Raw genomic sequence first — 22035 nt, forward strand, 5'->3', positions numbered from 1 at the left:
CCATCTTTGGCAGTTATATTTAATTTTAAGTATATTTGTTTGATTTGGTTAGTTGAATCCTATTCTCTGTAGTCTAATACGAGCCATTCACTTTTGTGATAACAAAAGCTATACTGCTGACAAATAAAATAAATTTAACCAAAGTGTATTTGACTTACCGCCCCTTGTCCTTGGAGTGATGGTACCAAGTGACTTGTTCATTTTTCAAAACTTCAGGAATTTTTACAAAACAGCCCAAATGAACACTTTGGCCATAGGTAACAGTGATTTTCTTCTTCAAAACACTAGAGTCACAAATGTCGCTGGTCTCATTGCCAACATCCTGAAAAAAGGAGAAAATAAAAGGAGATTAGTAAACAAAACTAGTATATCCCTGGAATAAGTATTCAATATGAAGAACATTTTTTATTATTTTGAGATGAAGTTTACTTTAATTATTTTGATTGAAAATTCTTGTCTTGTAGTAAATTTTCTACAACAAATATTTTTATTTTAAATGAAACTTGACTAATTAAAATCCTGAAATACTTTTTTTTTCAGTTCTGACTCTCTTAACAAATATCATCACGGCACCTCACTGAACCAACCTGTTTGTATCCAATAAAAACAGAAAAACTCTTACCTGCAACAAATCCAATTCATATGGACGACATGTATTCGCATCCTTGTCCCAGCCACAGTAAGGATCACGTACGCAGCGGAAACAATTGTCATAGCGACGATTGCACATGGCCATGTCGATTTGCTTGACACGATGATCCGTGGCAACATACAGCGATTTACGTGTCTGACTGATTTGCATCACCTGAATGGGTTCATTGGGTGCGATTTCGAAGATATCCAAGAGCTTCGACAGCGATTCACCATTGCGATAATACTGAACGATTTTGTAGATATGTCCCGAATTGGAGCCGACATAATAAACGGTGTACTCCTGATTTAAGATATCGATTTTAATTCTGTATGAAAGAGAACAAGTAAAACCAAAAGTTGAATAAAGAAAGCCATTTAAAATGCAATCATGGCATAAAAAAAGGAAGTGAAGATCAAAAGTGTTAAAACTATGTTGAGGACTGTGTAAATTTTGATTGTAATACTCGCTTAAGTTGTATGGCCATTGTACCAACTATAAAGGCGCTGTTAATTTAAGACATAAATAAAGCATTATGAGTTCTGATTTATTCAGAATTTATTCAAAAGGTAACCGTGGTACAATATGTATGGTACTGTGTTTCAAAACATCATCTTCGAAATTTTGCAATAATTTTTTTGAGAGTTACTTTTTTCTAAGAATTTTGTTGAAAGTTTTCAATTTTGAAATTCCATAGAAATAGACTTTTACTGAAGTCAATCAAAAAAATCGTTTATTGGGGAAAACTTCGTTGAGATATAAAATTCAATCAAGTAAAAAGGCATTAAGTTCTGCCGGGCCGAACTTTGGATACCCGCCAGCTAGGACAAATATGTAAACCCCCTTTTGTCACAATCCGGTGAAAACTGGGTAGCTTATGCACTCAAATTCGGCACGGACATTGAGTGGTCTAATAAATATCAGTCAATGTTCATTTTTGTGGACCAAAATTTTGGATTATATGGCAGCTGTATCCAAATATAAACCAATCTGAAGCATAAAGGACACGGATATGGAAAAGCCTAACATAAGTCACTGCGTCAAATTTCATCGAAATCGGATAATAAATGCGCTTTTCATAGGGCCAAGAATTTGAATCGAAAGATCGTTCTATATGGCACCTATAAACAAATCTGGACGGATCTGGACCAAATTAAACAGTAATAGAGTAATCATCCTATTTTATTATAACTCCACTACTATATCCGTAGTTATATCTTAATAGGGGCTGGTCGCGATCATATTTTATGCAGGTTCCGAGAACTCATATATAAGTCACATTTTCAGACAAAAAATAAGTTTTTTATGGTATTAAGACCCTAAATTGGAATATTGGTCCATATGACTGCTATATCTATATAGTCTGATCTGAATCGTATTTGGTTCGGATGTCGGAAGGCTTAAAACCACTCACTACAAAAATGACAATGAAATCGGGTAATAAATATAGGTTTTATGGGCTTCAGACCCTTTATCGGCAGATCGGTCTATATGACAGCTATATCTAAATGTAGTTCGATCTGAACCACATTAAGGTCAGATGTCGGGAGGCTTTAAATAACTCACTTTTTTCAAATTTCAGTGAAATCGGGTAATAAATAAAGCTTTTATGGGCTTCAGACCCTTGATCGGCAGATCGGTCCATATGGCAGCTATATCTAAATATAGTCCGATCTGAACCACATTAAGGTCAGATGTCGGGAGGCTTTAAATAACTCACTTTTTTCAAATTTCAGTGAAATCGGGTAATAAATAAAGCTTTTATGGGCTTCAGACCCTTGATCGGCAGATCGGTCCATATGGCAGCTATATCTAAATATAGTCCGATCTGAGCCATATTAAGGTCAGATGTCGGGAGGCTTTAAATAACTCACTTTTTTCAAATTTCAGTGAAATCGGGTAATAAATAAAGCTTTTATGGGCTTCAGACCCTTGATCGGCAGATCGGTCCATATGGCAGCTATATCTAAATATAGTCCGATCTGAGCCATATTAAGGTCAGATGTCGGGAGGCTTTAAATAACTCACTTTTTAAAATTTCAGCGAAATCGGGTCATAAATGCAACTTTTGTGGGCCTCAGACCATTAACCGGCAGATCGGTCTATATGGCAGCTATATCTTTATATACTCTGATCTAAACCATATTTGGGTCAGATGTCGAGAAGCCTAAGACTACTCACTGTGTCAAATTTCAGCGAAATAGGATAAAATATAAAGCTTTTATGGGCTTCAGACCCTTTATTGGCAGATCGGTCTATATAGCAGCTATATCCAAATATGGTCCGATTTGGCCCGTTCAAGAACTTAACCAGCGTGCATCAAAAAGGCGTATCTGTGCCAATTTCAGCTCAATATCTAAATTTTTGAAGGCTGTAGAGTAATTACAAAATGCGGACGGACAGACGGATGGACGGACAGACACACGGACATCGATAAATCGTCTTAGAATTTTACGACTATCCGAAATATTTTCATACCCTCCACCATAGGATGGGGGTATACTAATTTCGTCATTCTGTTTCTAATACCTCGAAATATGCGTCTGAGACCCCATAAAGTATATATATTCTTCATCATCATTTTAAGTCGATCTAGCCATGTCCGTTCGTCCGTCCGTCCGTCTGTCGAAAGCACGATAACTTTTAAAGGAGTAAAGCTACCCGCTTGAAATTTTGCACAAGTACTTCTTATTAGTGTAGGTCGGTTGGTATTGTAAATGGGCCTAATTGGTCCATGTTTTGATATAGCTGTCATATAAACCGATCTTGGGTCTTGACTTCTTGAGCCTCTAGAGGGCGCAATTCTCATCTGATTAGACTGAAATTTTGCACGTGGTGTTTTGGTATTATTTCCAAAAACCGCGCTGAGTATGGTCCAAATCGGTCCATGTTTTGACATAGCTGCCATATAAACCGATCTTGGGTCTTGACTTCTTGAGCTCGTCCGATTAACTGAAATTTTGCACATATCGTTTTTACTTGTTATACTTTGCGGGTCGGAAATTGATATTTCGATGTGTTGCAAGCGGAATGACTAAATGAATATACCCCCTATCCTATGGTGGTGGGTATAAAAATAAGAATTGTTTTCATTAGGTGCTCAAAAATTCAAATATAGAGATATGTGATAGAACAGATTCGTTCCAAACTTGATTAAGCAGCCAGTTGATAGTTAGAGGGAAAATCACCTTGCCAAATTGTCGCAAATTAAGTTTTTAGTGGTAACTAGTCCAACCAGGCCCTCTCCACAGCGCCTTCTTTAACACGCTTATACTTTTATTTGAGCCCTATATTGCCATGACCGGTAAATACGTCCGGTTTGAGTGTGGGAACATTTCCCTGTTCCCATATAACTTTATTTTCAGTCCAATATTGCCATGGTCTGTAAATATAACCGGTTTGGGGCAGTTTCTTGTGAGGTGGCTACCCAGAGACTTGGCCCTTAAAATAAAAATAAGGTTCGCTATCTTCATTCAAATACTCTTTATATGTACCCCATGTTACTACAGAGGACAGCTTTCATTTCCTATGTCAATGACCTGCTCTATCTTAAAGTAGAAATATGATACTTGGTTGTTTTTTCTTTCAAGCACTAGTAGGCGTAAACCCAGTTAAATGCAAGTCCTTCCTCAGAGCGGCAAAATGGTACGAGAAAGTGCATTGAAACTTGTCTCCTTCAGGCAGTTGTTAATAATCAGAGAAGAGGAAGAGTTCACGAGGAGTCACAATGTGTCAAATGGTGGCCTGCGCGGATACTAAGCCATAAATCTTGGTGTTCTCCTCTTCCAACCTTAACTAACCTACAATGTTCGGTGAATAAATTCTGTTTGGGGTGTCTTGGGGTTGGAGTGGAACCCCAAAGAATTTGCCCCCAAAGTGAGTGCAAATTTCAGGTTCTACTCATAAATAGCTTGTTTTTGAACTCTATGTTGTTATGGCCGCTAAATAGGTCCGATTTGGAAGAAGTTTTTAGGTGTAAGGCAGCCCATGACAAACACATAACCCTCAATTGGATATCAGATAACTTCAAATTGATATTGTCGGGAATGGTGGTTTCGGGGGTGGTGCGGCTACCTACACTGATAGAAAAATGACGGTACTTTGCCAATACCGCCTGGTATTATTTTGTTCGCGTCATTGGCAAAGATTTTTAGTACCATTTGGTATCAAGTAAATGCCAGACAAAGGAGGCTATTAAGAATTGACGGCATCACATTTGTATTCTTGTCATGGTGCCAGAAGTATTGTTGAGCTCTGTTCTTACAATATTGACGCCATTATAAAATATTTGTTGAACAAATAAATAAAATGTTTCAATACAATATGAGTGCGTAAAAACTTGTTCAAATACTCAAGTGGTGCAAATGGAAATAGTACAAATTCTAAGGACATTCTACATCAAAAACATGATAGTCTCTTGTGTGGAAAACGATGCTGTGTTGGTGTGTTCTTATGAAAACTACTTTTGGGAATCAATGGATATGGAATCAATTGCTGAATACAAAGAATTGAGGTTGGTGTAACATTACTTTTTGTAATTATTTACACAAATAATCGAAATAAAATTAGGTTAAAATTATTTTCAGTTTTTTTTTTGGTTCAATAATCTTAATGGTTTGGTACTAAAACCAATAACGGTCTAAATGTAAAATTAATAGCAGATTGCTATAAAAACCAATACCAATTCGGTTATAAAACTAGACTAAACGGTAGTAATCATTTAATGTTTCATCCATCCCATCCAGTATTATTTTTGTACCATACGGTGTTGCTTTACTATCAATACTGAATGGTACTGAAATGAGCACGTTTGGCATCAACTTTTCTCTGGGTGTACGTTACAATTGGCATCATCTTTGAAGAAGTACGGTCCAATGATGACACCAGCCCATAAACTGCACCAAACTGTGACTTTTTCTGGATGCTTTGGTAGCTCTTGCAATGCTTCTGACTGATCTTCCCTCCAAAATCGACAATTCTGTTTATTTGTGTCGCCATAGAGCCAAATTGAGGTTGTTTAGTGCGACGTACTTTCTTAACAGAGCACCCATTTTGATAATAAAATTAAATAATTCGCAAGCTTTGTTTGTTTGTAAGACGATTCGTGCTTACATTATAGACCAAACTGAAGATGATTGACAGTGAAACAAAACACGAAACATGGGTGACCCTTTTTAAACAGTGTTGCCAAAAAGATAAAAGCTAAAAAATCACCCTTTTTTACCCGATTGCACTGAAATTTGGCATGGTGAGTTTTATTAGGCCCGCCGATATTCGAACCAAGAATGGTTCAGATCGGAACATATATGGAAATAACTGCCATATAGACCGATTAGGCGATTTTGGCTTTTATCATTTTTTACTCGACTTCGCTGAAATTTGGAACAGTGAGTTGTATAAAAACTCCCAACATCTGTTCCAAATATGGTCCAGATCGGGCTTTATTTAAATATACCTGCCATAGATACCGATCTTCAGCTTAAGGGTCTAAAGGCCATAAAAATCGATTTAACTAAAATTTGAAACAATGATTTGCACTGAGGCCTCGACATCCGCTTCGAATATGGTGTATATCGGACCATATTTACATAAAGATGCCAATGCCATATTAATCGATATGCCGATTTAGGATATAAAGCCCATAACAGGCGGATTTATTACCCAATTATGCTGAAACTCAGAACAATGAATTTTATTATACCCGTCGATATCCGAACCTTAGGCCTATAACAGGCGCATTTATTACCCGACTTCGCAGAAATTTGAAACAGTGAGTTGCATCAAGATTCCCAACATGTGTCCAGATCGGACTATCTGTCATAGAGACCGATCTTCAACTTTAGGGTCTAAAGACAATTAAAGGCGCATTTATTCTCTGATTTAGTTGAAATTTTAAACAATGATTTGCACTGAGGCCTCGACATCCGTTCCAAATATGGTGTATATCGGATCATATTTACATATAGGTGCCATATAGGCCAATATGTCGATTTAGGGCCTTATGCCTACAACAGGCATATTTGGATATAGCTGCCATCTAGACCGATCTTCCGATTTTTTGGCCTTAGATCTGTAACATATAGCAAGCGTATTTATTACTTGACTTCGCTGAAATTTGTAACAGTGAGTTTTATCAACATCTGTCTCGAAAATGGTGTAGATCGCGCTATATTAAGATATATCTGCCATAGAGACCGAACCTACAATGGTCCAGATGGGATCACATTTGGATATAGCTGTCATATAAACCGATCTGCCGATATTGGGTCTTAGGCCTATAAAAGGCCCATACCCGACTTCGCTGAAGTTTGGAACAGTGAGTTGTATCAAGACTCCCAGCATCTGTCCCCAATATGGTCGAGATTGGGCTTTATTTAGAACGAGCGGACATACATACCGATCTTCAGCTTTAGGATCTAAAGACCTTGTAATACCATAAAAGACCATAAACAGTGAGCTGCTTTAAGACTCCCGACATTCAACCCTAATATGGATCAGATCGAACCATATTTAGATATAACTGTCATATACATCGATCATCCGTATTAGGGCTTAATCATATGAACGGCGTACTTATTACCCGATTTCGCTTACATTTCGAACTGTTACTTTTATAGTACTTCTCGGCACCTGAACTACAATAAATATGATGAAGATCGGACTATATTTGAATATTAACATCGGTATAGTAGTGTTATAATAAATTTTGAGAATAAATATATGCATGGAGGTGGGTATCAAAAGTTTGGCAAGGCCGAACTAAAAGCGTTTTTTATTTGAGTCCCTAACTTGCGAAGGAATAAAGCTAGGCGCCATATTGGTCCATGTTTGGATAGAGCTGCCATATAAGCCGACCTCGGATCTTGACTTCTTGAGCCTAGAGGGCGCAACTCTTATCAGATTTGGGTAAAATTTGGCATGAGGTGTTTTTTGTAATGACTTCCAACCCCTGCGCAAAGTACGGTTCAAATCGGTTCATTACTTCGTATAGCTGCCATATAAACCGATCTCGGATCTTGACTTCGTGAGCCTCTAGAGTGCGCAATTATTATACGAATTGGCTGAAATTTTGCATGAAGTTTTATTTTTTGACTTCCAACACATATGCCAAGTAAAGACAAATCGGTTCATAACCGGATATAACTCCCATAAAAACGAATCTCCCGACTTTACTTCTTGAGTCTATAGAGGGAGCAATTCTTATTCGATTTGGCTAAAACTTTGTACAACGACTTCTCCTATTGCCTTTAACAGGCATGAAATTTCCATAAAATTACAATGAAATTTCGTCTTTATAAAGGGTGATTTTTTTGAGGTTAGGATTTCCATGCATTAGTATTTGACAGATCACGTGGGATTTCAGACATGGTGTCAAAGAGAAAGATGCTCAGTATGCTTTGACATTTCATCATGAATAGACTTACTAACGAGCAACGCTTGCAAATCATTGAATTTTATTACCAAAATCAGTGTTCGGTTCGAAATTTTGACAAATTTTGTTCAGCGATGAGGCTCATTTCTGGTTGAATGGCTACGTAAATAAGCAAAATTGCCGCATTTGGAGTGAAGAGCAACCAGAAGCCGTTCAAGAACTGCCCATGCATCCCGAAAAATCACTGTTTGGTGTGGTTTGTACGCTGGTGGAATCATTGGACCGTATTTTTTCAAAGATGCTGTTGGACGCAACGTTACGGTGAATGAACACATTTCGAACCGAACACTGATTTTGGTAATAAAATTCAATGATTTGCAAGCGTTGCTCGTTAGTAAGTCTATTCATGATGAAATGTCAAAGCATACTGAGCATCTTTCTCTTTGACACCATGTCTGAAATCCCACGTGATCTGTCAAATACTAATGCATGAAAATCCTAACCTCAAAAAATCACCCTTTATGAAATTTTATTCAAATTTTGAAGTTTTATTAAAGAATTTTTTGGAATTTTTATTTTGTAACTAACTTAAAACACCATGCCCACATTGCATAATAATATCAAAGGATTCAATGGGATTTTCCAGTACATCTGCTCGGTGCCTATAATACTTAGGGTGCATGCACATTAAGCCCCCTCTTGCTTTTGTTGTTGCATACTCGTACTTAAAATGCAATGCATCACCACACAATTGTGAGCAATGCCAAAAGGACCAAGGCAGGTGAATGCTGCATACGGTATCGATGATAATGCTGATGTTGTGATGATATCAGGTCCTTTACTGGGAATACCTGTCTGCCTCGCTGAACCAGCAGCCGCTGGCACAGGCCATTCGGTATTTTGTTTCTCTCCCATGAGAGGGAGGGGAAGGGGAGGATTTTCCCATGAAAGGCGGCAAAGTGGCGCTGAATTTCGTTTCGGGCATTTATGTGATCATAACGGCATTAAAATATAAAAGTATCAAAAAGTAATTTAATATTAAGTGGTATTATTGCAATCGCCCATGGCGGCAGGAATTGCATGCGAGCAGAGCATGTGAAAGCGAATTGCTTGCATCGTATATTGATTTTTTATTATTTTCTATAATTATTGTTGAGCGGTGGCAAGCAGACAATCAGAGAGCGAAAGAGATGTACAGACAGACAGACAGTTGCACAGAGTTATAATGAGAGCATGACCACCAGGCTGTTACCGATACACAATTGCTTGTGGCATGCAACATTTGCATTTGCATTTAAGCCTCATATTACACAGCATTATGATTTCGTCATAAGTATTTAATTAAAGGTGTTCATTTTATATGCCACCACGGCTTTATTGGCAGACTTTTGCAAATGTAATTAAATGTTGTGATTGATATAAGTTATAAGAGTGGCAAGAGCGGCGGCCATCATCGCGCCCATCATCACTGTATCAGCAACAATTTGAATTACCGACTCATAATTGAAAAATACTGTAATGAATTTCAAATGAATGCAGTAAAAAATTATTATCAATTGCTTTGAGAGATAAAAGTCCTACAAAGGGCAGCAGCATAGTGACATGAGAAAAGGGAGTCTAAAAAGGGTGAGGGTAAAATGCTAGATGCCACGTACACAGAACTCCTGGGTCGGAATTCAAGCTGGAACAACAACAAGTTAAAGCGTGATAAGTTCGGCCGGGCCGAACCTTATATACCCTCCACCATGGATGGCATTTGTCGAGCTCTTGCCACGGTATGTCTTTTTAGAGGCTCAAGAAGTCAAGACCCCAGATCGGTTTACATGGCAGCTATATCAGGTTATGGACCGATTTGAATCATTCTTAATACAGTTGTTGGAAGTCATAACAAAACACGTCGTGCATAATTTCAGCCAAATCGGATAGGAATTGCTCCCTGTAGGGGCTCAAGAAGTCAAGACCCCAGATCGATTTATATGGCAGCTATATCAGGTTAGGAACCGATTTGAACCAATCTTAATACAGTTGTTGGAAGTCATAACAAAATACGTCATGCAAAATTTCAGCCAAATCGGATAGAAATTGCGCCCTCTAGAGGCTCAAGAAGTCAAGACCCCAGATCGGTTTATATGGCAGCTATATCATGTTATTGACCGATGTCAACCATAATCAGCACAGTTGTTGGAAGTCATAGCAAAACACCTCATGCAAAATTTCAGCCAAATCGGATAAGAATTGTGCCCTCTAGCGGCTCAAGAAGTCAAGACCCCAGATCGGTTTATATGGCAGCTATATCAGATTATGAACCGATGTCAACCATAATCAGCACAGTTGTTGGAAGTCATAGCAAAACACATCATGCAAAATTTCAGCCAAATCGGATAAGAATTGTGCCCTCTAGCGGCTCAAGAAGTCAAGACCCCAGATCGGTTTATATGGCAGCTATATCAGGTTAGGAACCGATTTGAACCAATCTTAATACAGTTGTTGGAAGTCATAACAAAACACGTCATGCAAAATTTCAGCCAAATCGGATAGAAATTGCGCCCTCTAGAGGCTCAAGAAGTCAAGACCCCAGATCGGTTTATACGGCAGCTATATCAGGTTATGAACCGATTTGAACTATTCTTAGCTCAGTTGTTTAAAAGTCATAACAAAACACCTCGTGCAAAATTTCAGCCAAATCGGATAATAATTGCGCCCTCTAGTGGGTCAAGAAGTCAAGACCCCTGATCGGTTTATACGGCGGCTATATCAGGTTATGGACCGATTTGAACCATTCTTAATACAGTTGTTGGAAAACATAACAAAACACCTCATGCAAAATTTCAGCCAAATCAGATGAGAATTGTGCCCTCTAGCGGCTCAAGAAGTCAAGATCCCAGATCGGTTTGTATGTCAGCTATATTAAAACGTGGACCGATATAGCACCATTTACAATCCCAACCGACCTACACTAATAAGAAGTATATGTGCAAAATTTCAAGTGGCTAGCTTTACTCCCTTGAAAGTTAGGGTGCTTTCGACAGAAAGACGGAAGGACGGACGGACATGGCTAGTTCGACTTAAAATATCATGACGATCAAGAATATAAAGGGTGATTTTTTTGAGGTTAGGATTTTCATGCATTAGTATTTGACAGATCACGTGGGATTTCAGACATGGTGTCAAAGAGAAAGATGCTCAGTATGCTTTGACATTTCATCATGAATAGACTTACTAACGAGCAACGCTTGCAAATCATTGAATTTTATTACCAAAATCAGTGTTCGGTTCGAAATGTGTTCAAATTTTGACAAATTTTGTTCAGCGATGAGGCTCATTTCTGGTTGAATGGCTACGTAAATAAGCAAAATTGCCGCATTTGGAGTGAAGAGCAACCAGAAGCCGTTCAAGAACTGCCCATGCATCCCGAAAAATGCACTGTTTGGTGTGGTTTGTACGCTGGTGGAATCATTGGACCGTATTTTTTCAAAGATGCTGTTGGACGCAACGTTACGGTGAATGAACACATTTCGAACCGAACACTGATTTTGGTAATAAAATTCAATGATTTGCAAGCGTTGCTCGTTAGTAAGTCTATTCATGATACTTTATGGTGTCTTGGACGAATATTTCGAGGAGTTACAAACAGAAGGACGAAATTAGTATACCCCCATCCTATAGTGGAGGGTATAAAAGCATTCTTCAAATGTAATTATCTCTTCACTTTTGCTAGCGACATTTGTGAGCTCGCCAGCCATATACTTAATCTGCGCTATGCTTAATCATTCCAACTCTTTTTACACATTCGAAAATTTGCTTGATTTCGACAATCAGACGAATAAATGATTAGGCAGACGGGAATGGCAATATTGGCTCAGAATATCATGGCGATCTGCGACCAATATTACAAGGCGATTAACGTAGTAATGGTACCCTATGTCGTCGTGAAGTGTACAGCAGGAGATCACAAAAAATCAGTTTCCACAAAAGCTTAAATTTGTTATAGTAGGCATACATTTCCTTCCTTCCATTTTCCTTCCTCCCAATTCCTATCTACACTATTTTTTTCAATATTTTCCTTGATTTTTTTTCTTTAAATTTTTTCAGATTATTGACAGATTTTTTCTTTTATTTTATTCATTAACACATGACCTTTAAAAATGCAAACGTTTTCATTTATTTTAATTTAAATTAAAATGCAATTTATTTCATTTAATAATCATATGTAGAAATGCCCAACAACAATGCACTGCAATATCTCTTTCGGCTCTCATGTTTCAGTTAAGGTCAGTTAAGGACCATTATAATGCATGAAAAGTCTGTGCAATGGTGTGTATTGCGATACATTCACAACTGTCTGGATGTCGGTGATGTTATTATGACATAATATGCATACAAATTAATTAAATATAATTGAAATTTCAATTAACAATAAAGTGACAAAGAATGAATTTTAGCTACATGATAAAGCAATGCAGATAATGCGGGTCAAAGAACACTATACACTGCGACATTTTGAAGCGTTAAGGAAGAATTGCTTATAGAAGCTCTACAAAAAAGATGCGTTAGTGCAGTTCTAAAAAAAAAACAGTAAGGAAAGGCAAAAGTCGGGCGGAGTCCACTATATAGTACCCTACACCACCGAGTATAGCTCCGTTAAGAACGTTGAATAAAGCGCTCCATGCCAAATTTTGTAAAGATCGGACCAAAATTGTGGCTCTAGAGCTTTAAAAGGGCATATCGGATGAAAGATATATATGGGAGCTATATATAAATCTGATCCGATTATGATGAAATTGTGCACACATATGAGGACGTTGAATAAAACGCTCCATACCAAATTTTCTAAGGATGGGACCGAAATTGTGGCTACTACAGCTTTAAAAGGGCATATCGGATGAAAGATATACATGGGAGCTACATATAAATCTGATGCGATTATGATGAAATTTTGCACACAAATTGGGATGTCACAAAAAGCACTTCGTGCCAAATTTTGTAATGATCGGGACAAAATTGAGGCTTCTACAACCTTAAAAGGCCATATCGGATAAAAAATATATATGGGAGCTATATCTAAATCTGGACCGATTTTTATGAAACTTTGCACACATATGAGGACGTTGAATAAAAAGCTCCATGACAAATTTTGTAAGGATGGGTCCAAAATTGTGGCTACTACAGCTTCAATAGTTCAAATTGGATGAAAGATATATATGGGAGCTATATCCAAATTTGAACAGATTTTTATGAAATTCTCCACATATATTAAGATCAAAAACAAAACAGTCCGTTCCGAATTTTGTGCAGATCGGTTGAAAATTGCAGCTACTACGGCCATTTAAGTGCAAATCGGGCGATACATATATATGGGAGCTATATCCAAATCTGAACCGATTTTTATGAAACTTTCCAGATATATTAAGTGTAGTAACAAAGCAGTCCGTGCAAAATTTTGAGCATATCGGTTGAAAATTGTAGCTACCATTTAAGTGCAAATCGGGCGATACATATATATGGGAGCTATATCTAAACCTGGACCGATTTTTATGAAATTTTGCATACATATGGAGACGTCCAATAAAACACCCCATGCCAAATTTTGTAAAGATCGGACTAAAACTGTGGCTGAACCGATCGGAGCTAAACTGAAGAAGTGTGTCCAACACAACTCACCGACCCTAATTTTGGCAACATCGGAAAATAAAGACGCTTTTTATGGGCCCAAAACCTCGTTCTATATGGCAGCTATATTCATATCTGAACCGATCGGGACCAAATTGAAGAAGGATGTCGAAGGCCTTAACACAACTCACTATCCCAAATTTCGGCGAAATCGAAAAATAAAATCGCCCTTTTATGGCAGCTATACCCAAATCTGGACCGATCGTGGCCAAATTGAAGAAGGATGTCCAACACAACTCACCGTCCCTAATTTTGGGAAAATCGGACAATATATGCGTCTTTTATGGGCTCAAGACCTAAAAACGAGAGAAAGGTCTATATGGCAGCTATATATAAATCTGGATCTCCGGTGCCAAATTAAAAAACGATGTCGAGTTGCCTTACATAACTCACTGTCCCAAATTTCATCAAAATGGGATAATAAATGTGTAAAATGTCTAAGACATATAATCGGCAGATCTGTTTATATGGAGCCTATATGAAGATATGGTCCGATATAGCCCCAATCTTCGAATTTAACCTGCCAAAGGACAAAAAATGTGGAAAGTTTCAGCTCAATATCTCTATTTTTGAAGACTGTAGCGTGATTTCAACAGACAGACGGACGGTCGAACATGGCTAGATCGTCTTAGATTTTTACGACTATAAAGAATATACATACTCTATAGGGTCGGAAATGGATTTTTCGATGTGTTGAAAACGAAGAGACAAAATGGATATTCCTTCGGTGGTGAGTATAACAAGTAAATGAGTGCTAAGTTTGGCCAGGCCGAATCTTGGGTACCCACCACTACGGCTTCCGCTTAAAATGTACCCTTATTAACTAAGTTGGTATTTTAATTATTTTGGTCTAAACAAGTCATAACGGGTTATTGGTACTAAGGGGGGCTTATCTCCATATTGACCGATTCAGATAAAACTTGGCACTGATGTTGAATGTCATAAGATAGGGGTTTAGACCAAACTTTAGCCAAATCAGGTGAAAATTTAAGCTTCTAAGGGCTCAAGAAATCAAATCCGTGGATGGGTTTATATGGAGGCTATATCTGTTTATAGACCGATTTGGATTATAACTAAAGCCTTCGTTCCAAATTTCAGCCAAATCGGTAGTAAATTAACGCTTCTAAGGGCTCAAGAAGTCAAATCCGGAGATCGGTTTATATGGGGGCTATATCTGTTTATAAACCGATTCGAATCATCCTCGGCATGGATGTTGGAAGCCATAACTCAGGTCCATCGTCCAAATGTAAGCCAAATCGGATGAAAACTGAGGCTTCTATGAGCTCAAGAAGTCAAATCCGGGGATCAGTTTTTATAGGGGGGCTATATCTGTTTATAGACAGATTCGGATCATACTTGGCATGGATGTTGAAATTCATAACCAAAGTCTTTGTTTTAAATTTCAGCCAAATCGAAAGAAAATTTTGGCTTCAAAGGGATTGGGCGCCCCAGTAGTGATTTGGTAGCGTGTGGTACCACAATGGACTGTGGTACCACAATGGACTTAATTGTCTAAGTGAGCCTGTAAAGGACTGCCACTCTTACCTAACCTAACCTAAGGGAAAGAAACATATTTAAGGGTAAAGATCCCTGGAGATCGCCTGTCGCGACACCAGCATGCATAGAGTAAAGGCAATCCACTGAAACAGCCCTTCAGGACATAGTCGGCTACATACAGGGTTTTCTCGCTTTCAAGGAATATAATATGCTAGCATTTCTTGACATTGAATGTGCTTTAAAAATTTTAAAAAGACATCAATCATGTTTATTAATAACTTACTAAAAGATGCATTAGGGCAGGCTTGGGATCTGTGGATCTAAAAAAATGGGTCAGCAGAGGAACACCTCAACTTTAAGAAGCTCCTCGTTCAACAGCGATGTGGGCTACCGAAAGTGGTTTAGGTATAAATCCGTGCAAGACAGAAGAAGTTCACTTAGCAGGAGATACAAGTTGCCTGAAGTGATACCTGTTTCCTTGGGAGGAGAAAATGTTCCATTTACAGAAAGCGCAAACATAATATCTGCGTGTTTTGCTGGCCGGGAAATTGAACTTCAAATTCGACATTTTGAAAAGGACAAGAAAAGCAACTCTTGCCCTATACACCTGCAAGAGAGCCATTGGCAAAAGTTGGGGATTTAGACCGCGTGTCATGCATTGGGTTTATACCGCAGTTGTTAGACCTATAATGCTATATGGTGTTGTGGTCTGGTGGACGGCGCTTAAAAAGTCCACCTACTGTTCAATACTCAACCGGATTTAAAAGATGGCTTGTTAGTGCATTACAGCCGCAATGAGGACGACACCATCTGATGCATTGGATTTGATGCTACACCTAATGTCTCTGAACATTGTGACTAGACAAATTGCTGCGACTACTGCCGTGAGGCTTAGGGGAGCTTTCTCTTTGGTCATGTGGAGGCTATGGACACTGTGTTATCCTCGATACAATGTCCGATGTTCCAGGCAGTGTGATTTACACACTACATGAGCTGCTTTTCGATAAAAAGTACTGTACCTCTTTTCCTGATAGAACCGATTGGGACCACGATATCCCTGGTAATAGGATAGTCCCAAACTAGACGACCAGATGGGCTTTGGGGTATACTCTGAAAAACTAAAACTTATCGCATCGAAAAGGTTATCCGGCCACTGCAGTGTGTATCAAGCAGAGGTCCTTGCAATTAAGGAAGTGGTGGAATGGCTAAGATATAACGTCTTAATGACGATTGACATAAATATCTTCTCAGACAGCCAGGCAGCCATTAAATCCCTGGAGAACGTATTTCTGAACACAAAAACCGCCCTCGTTTGTCGCAGATCTCTCAAGGAGATATTTTAACAGTTCAAAATTCACCTGTTCTGGGTGCCGGGCCACTGAGCTATCCCAGGGAATTGTAAAGAGGACCAGCATGCCGAACTAGGTACTACCTTACACATTTCAGGGATACTGGAATCTGTGGGTATGCCTCTAGCGACATGTAAGCTAAGTTTTCAGGACCAGACCCGAAGGACAACGAATGATAGATGGTCACAAAGAGGGGGCTGTGAGCATTCCAAATGTATGTGGCCTAATCTAGACTTGAAGAGGTTTACCGCTATGCTGTCACTAACGTCTCGGTCATTGTGTCCGTCATGACAGGTCTAATCGGAAAACATGCTGGCATACCGAAGGTTGCCAACAACGACTTTTGCAGAAGCTGTGAGGGCATCGAAGAAGAAGAGACTATAGAACACCTTCTGTGTGTGTGTCCTGTACTAGCAGTCAAAAGGAGTTCCACTTTAGGTTCTCATTTCTTTGAGAACCTGTCTGATTAAGCAGATGTAAACATTCGCAAGTTGTTGGGCTTTTTAAAGCTATCTGGATGGTTCAACGGTAGGAATTAGAAGGCATCTTCCTTTTTTTGTTCCTGTGGTATCACAATGGACGAAAACGTCAAAGTGAGACTGATGGCAAACTGCCACTTAAACCTTACCTAACATAACCATAATCCAAATCGGTTTATAACCTGTTATAGCTGTTATATTAACCGATCTCGGATTTTGACTTTTGGAGCTCCCGGAAGCCGAATTTTTTTTTTGCGCGATTTTCTGAAATTTTGCACATAATGTTCTGTGCTGACATCCAATAACTGCGCCTAGTACGGTCCAAAGAGGTCTATAACCTGATATAGCTCCCATATAAACCGATCTCCCGATTTGGCTTCTTGAGCCTTTACAAGCCGCAATTTTTGTCCCATTTGGTTGAAATTTTGCATGTGGTGTTCTGTTAAGACGTTCAACAACTGTGCTAAGTACGGTCCAAATGGGTCTATTATCTGATATAGCTCCCATGAAAACCGATCTCCCGATTTGACTTCTTGAGCCCCTACAAGTCGCAATTTTTGTCCGATTTGCCTGAAATTTTGCACGTGGTGTTCCGTTATGACTTTCAACAACTGTGCCTGGTACGGTCCGAATCGATCTATAACCTGATATAGCTCCCATGTTAACCCGTCTTTCGATCATCCTTGTTCGGTTCCTATAAGGTTTAATGATTGCTGGTTTGACAAAACTTTTAGCAAAATCCATGATGGTGGGTTCCTTATATTCGGCCCGGCCGAACATAGCACGTTCTTACTTTTTTACCTATAATGAGATTTCGGGCTAGGAATTTGACAATTGCGATCCATGGTGAAGGGTATATAAGATTCGGCCCGGCCGAACTTGTTTTTGCTTTTACTTGTTTTTGTTAAATTTTTTTTTTTTTTTGAACCACGAATCGTAAGCATAATATATGTTTTGCATAATACTTGTATTAACAGAAAATTAATTTACATTTATGAGGAATATCAACATTTCCAAATTCATAACTCTGCATGTATACATAACATTTAAATTGGTTTTATTATAGAAAGCACCCATGAATCGATTAATGCCACTACAAGGTAATTCAAAAAGGATTTTTTTAATTACTTTTAAATTAATTTTTAATTTCTTAAGCAGATTAAATAAAAATATTGTTTTGTACAAATATACATTTCCTAGGATAATAAATGTGGCTTTTATGGGCCTAAGACCCTAAATCGGGGGATCGGTCTATATGAAAGCTAGATCCAAATCTGGACCGATCTAGACCAACCTGAAGACGGGTCTCAGATCAATATTTCGATGTGTTATAAACGGCATGATGAAATAAGTATACCCCCATCCTATGGTGGAGTGTATAGGGATAGCATGATCCACATCGTTTAGATGTTGGGCCATAGTGTGGCAGGTTAGGTTTGGTTGAGGGTGCGGATATTAATCCGCCCCATGCCACTAAGGACATACATTTAAGCCAGTAATTGAGTTGTTGTGCGCTCTAAATGTTAAAAAAAATAACTTTGAACAAGTAAAACAGGCATTAAGTTCGGCCAGGCCGAACTTTGGATACCCACCACCTCGGGTATATATATATATATAAAACCCATTTCGTCACAATCCGGTAAAATTGGATAACTTAAGCACCCAAATTCGGCACGGACATTGAGTGGTATATGTCACTATTCAATTTTGTAGAACAAAATATTGGTCTTTTCGGCAGATATATCCAATTATAAACCGATAAGAACCATATTAAGGTCGGATGTTGGGAGGTCTTAACCTACTCACTGTTTAAAATTTCAGCGAAATCGGTTAATATCTAAAGCTTTTATGGGCTTAAGACACCTTATCGGCAGATCGGTCTATATGGCAGATATATCTAAATATAGTCCGATCTGAACCATATTGGATCGGATGTCGGGAGGCTTAAAGCTACGCACTATTCCAAATTTCAACGAAATCGGCAGCTTTTATGGGCCTTAGACCCTTAACCGGCAGATAGGTCTATGTGGCAGCTATATCTAAATATAGTCAGATCTGAACCATATTTGCGTCTGATGTTGGGAGGCCTCAAATCACTGTTTTAAATTTCAGCGAAATCGGACAAAAAAATAAAGCTTTTATGGACTTCAGACCCTTTATCGGCAGATCGGTCTATACAGCAGCTATATCCAAATATGGTCCGATTTCGCACGTTCAAGAACCTAAACTGCGTGCAGCGAAGGGGCGTTTTTGTGCCAAATTTCAAGTCAATATCTCAATTTTTGGAGGCTGAGGAGGAGAATATTGTGCACTTGCTGTGCTCCTGTCCGGGTCTGCAGAGACGTAGGCTTTCTTTTCTGGGGAGCCGTCTCTTCTGCGATCTGTATGAATTTGCAAACGTACCTCTGGTATGTCTCCTGAGATTTGTTGTGGGATTAGAATGGTTCCGATGGGGGTGCCAAAAGCTTCGGCGCAGGTGGACCCATGCTTGCGTAGGGACGGGCGCATCTTCAACCCCCCAGCTCGGGATCACTACTTTCCTGTCTTTTTCTTTTATTCCTGTATAACCTCTAGTATGAGGTCTCACATTATCTCTATCTTACCTTTCTCTCTCTAGGGTACCACAATGGGCCAAACTGCCCTCCGAGTGAACTCACCTTTGGTGGGTAACCCATTCAAGCTAACCTAACCTACGGTGCAATAAGCCAAATTGAAAGAGTAAGATCAAATTTTCATTATAGAGACTAAACAATGAAGCTATGTTTTTTGACGTAAAATGCCAAAATTGGTTTTTTTTGACATTTTTTGATATATAACTCGCATAACATTTAACTAAAGGATCGGACCTTAGCATAATGCAGGGCAAAAATATAATAAATCTTATCAGCTTCTCAAATCGGTCAAAAACAATTTAAAAACGATCGAGAAATGCCTTCACAAGTAACAAAATATGGGACCACCCGCTGCGAAAATTAAAAAAAAATACGTATTTGTAGTCGAATTTCTTGATTACTGTAATGGATATCCCTTACATAAAATCATGTTTTTTGTAGGGTTTTTTTGAGCACTTTCCAGAAAATATCCAACCATAAATGCGCTTTAGGCAGCCGGGAAAACATTTTGTAGGGCCGAGGTGACCAACTTTGGGGGCCCACCAATAGGCCCTCGGGCCTTCTGTGGCCCTAAACTTCATCATCAACGGCTAACAGCTATAAGCAACTAAATTTTGTTGATATCTTTATCAGTTTAAAAATGGCAGACTCAATTCCATCCCACTGTGCGCCGTTGAGTATAAATTGGATAATCAATTAAATCATGGTGGTGGGTATCCAGGCGTCGGCATGGCCGAATTTTATAAATTTTTACTTGTTGTCGTTTGAATTGCTTATGTACTACTCATACATAAATGCATTTTATGTGACCGATAACGAAACCCATACTGACCACATTCTTACTTCCCCCCAGTAGTAGCCTCATCTTTTCACGATCCGTATCCCCCGATCCATAGGATTTTGTTCAGCTGGATTTCTTACAACTTTGGACTACATTCAACTTTGGACGCCCAGGCGGCACGGGTTATCCTTAACCGATCGCTATAATATTTGGTATTTTGCCTATTGGGATCAAAAGGAAAAAAAATGGATCGTATGCTTTTCAAAAAAAAAAAAAAAAATACTTTACGTTTTTAGGACACTCTATTGTATATACTCAGATTTAACTCTAAGAGCCATAGAGGGACACTCTTTTATATATACTCGGATTTGCCTCAAAGAGCCATAACAAGGGCATTTGTCAATTTTCCCAAAGTATGCCTGCTTAATATTGACGAAATATGTACATATATATCGCCTTTTAAAGATATTTCTGTTCAATATATTTTTTTTTTTTTTTTTTTTCAAAATAAAAATTAATTTTTTTTTTTAATTTTTTTCTTTTTTGTACTTACTTGTCAACCACCAATTTGGTGAAAACCAAATCTCTCTTATAGTACACCGGATTACTGTGTTCATGATTGACAGCCTTGTCCATCAAGGGATGTGAACGAATAAAGTTGAGTACAGAATCTGGCAAATTTGAGGTATCATTGACACATGTACCAGGTCGTGGTTCGGGAACACGTGAATTTAATACTGGCAACCAGGCGGAGTTTGAGGAGGATTGTTCTTTGAATTTACCTAAAAAATAGAAAGGAAAAACATAAAGTAAACAAATGTTAGACATTTTAGAGAATAACACACAAAAGATGGTAAAGCCTCAGATAAGAAAAATAACAATTGCATTCGCTTCATAGAACAATTTCCGTTGATAATCCCCTTAAGAATAGGATGTGCTCGCACCAACTCAAATGCTGTACTTTGTAAATTGTAAGAGCTGCTTTGGCAAAGCACCGCCCATGGGAACACTTTGGGGAAATTTGAAGGTAATACAAAATTACACAAAAAAACGGGCGTAGGTTCAGTGAATTACTTAGTTTTGCAACAACATTTACAATTTTAAGCCATTTTATTCATGTTTAAAGTAGAAATGTTGATTCTCAAGCGGATTAAAATTACCTTGGCAATATTGCTGGATAGCTGAAATTGGCCACCTGTTTAAAAAGGCCTGAATAACACGATTTTCAGCTGCGTACTAAGATTTGTTTCCAATTGAATATTTAAGAAATTTTGTCTTCAGATAAAATTTCATTTAAATGATTTTCTTTGTAGAATACTAGCTAAACCGGGTGTGAGGTGGTCCCCTAGATACTTGGCCATGAAAAAAAAAAGAAACATCGTACTCTGAAATACCATTTATTTAAACCCCATATTGCCATTGGTTTCAGGGGAGTTTATGGGATGGGGCCACCATAGCGCAGAGGTTATCATGTATGCCTATAACACTGAACGTCTGGGTTCGAGTCCTGGTAGGAAAATCCTAATTCCGCCGACATTTGTGAAAAATTCTCCCCAAAGTGGCGTCGCTCTGCGGCACGCCTTTCGGACTCGGCTATAAAAAGGAGGTCCCTTATCGTTGACCTTAGAGTTGAATCGAACAGCA

The 22035-nt window shown here is 38.5% G+C and overlaps 1 protein-coding gene across 2 annotated transcripts in view; it reads right to left on the bottom strand.

The window, feature by feature from the left end:
- Nucleotides 1-22035, bottom strand: part of LOC106088330 (semaphorin-2A) — a 411928-nt gene that overhangs the window by 12073 nt on the left and 377820 nt on the right. For both annotated transcript variants that reach the window (XM_059370110.1, XM_059370111.1), the window contains 3 exons: nucleotides 20945-21173; nucleotides 623-959; nucleotides 159-322 (listed from right to left, as the gene is read on the bottom strand). In XM_059370110.1, coding sequence (XP_059226093.1) covers nucleotides 159-322; nucleotides 623-959; nucleotides 20945-21173 — 730 coding nt within the window. The remainder of the gene's footprint in view (nucleotides 1-158; nucleotides 323-622; nucleotides 960-20944; nucleotides 21174-22035) is intronic.

The sequence above is a fragment of the Stomoxys calcitrans genome, chromosome 5, assembly GCF_963082655.1.
Source record: "Stomoxys calcitrans chromosome 5, idStoCalc2.1, whole genome shotgun sequence".
In the NCBI taxonomy this organism is placed as follows: Eukaryota; Metazoa; Arthropoda; class Insecta; order Diptera; family Muscidae; genus Stomoxys; species Stomoxys calcitrans.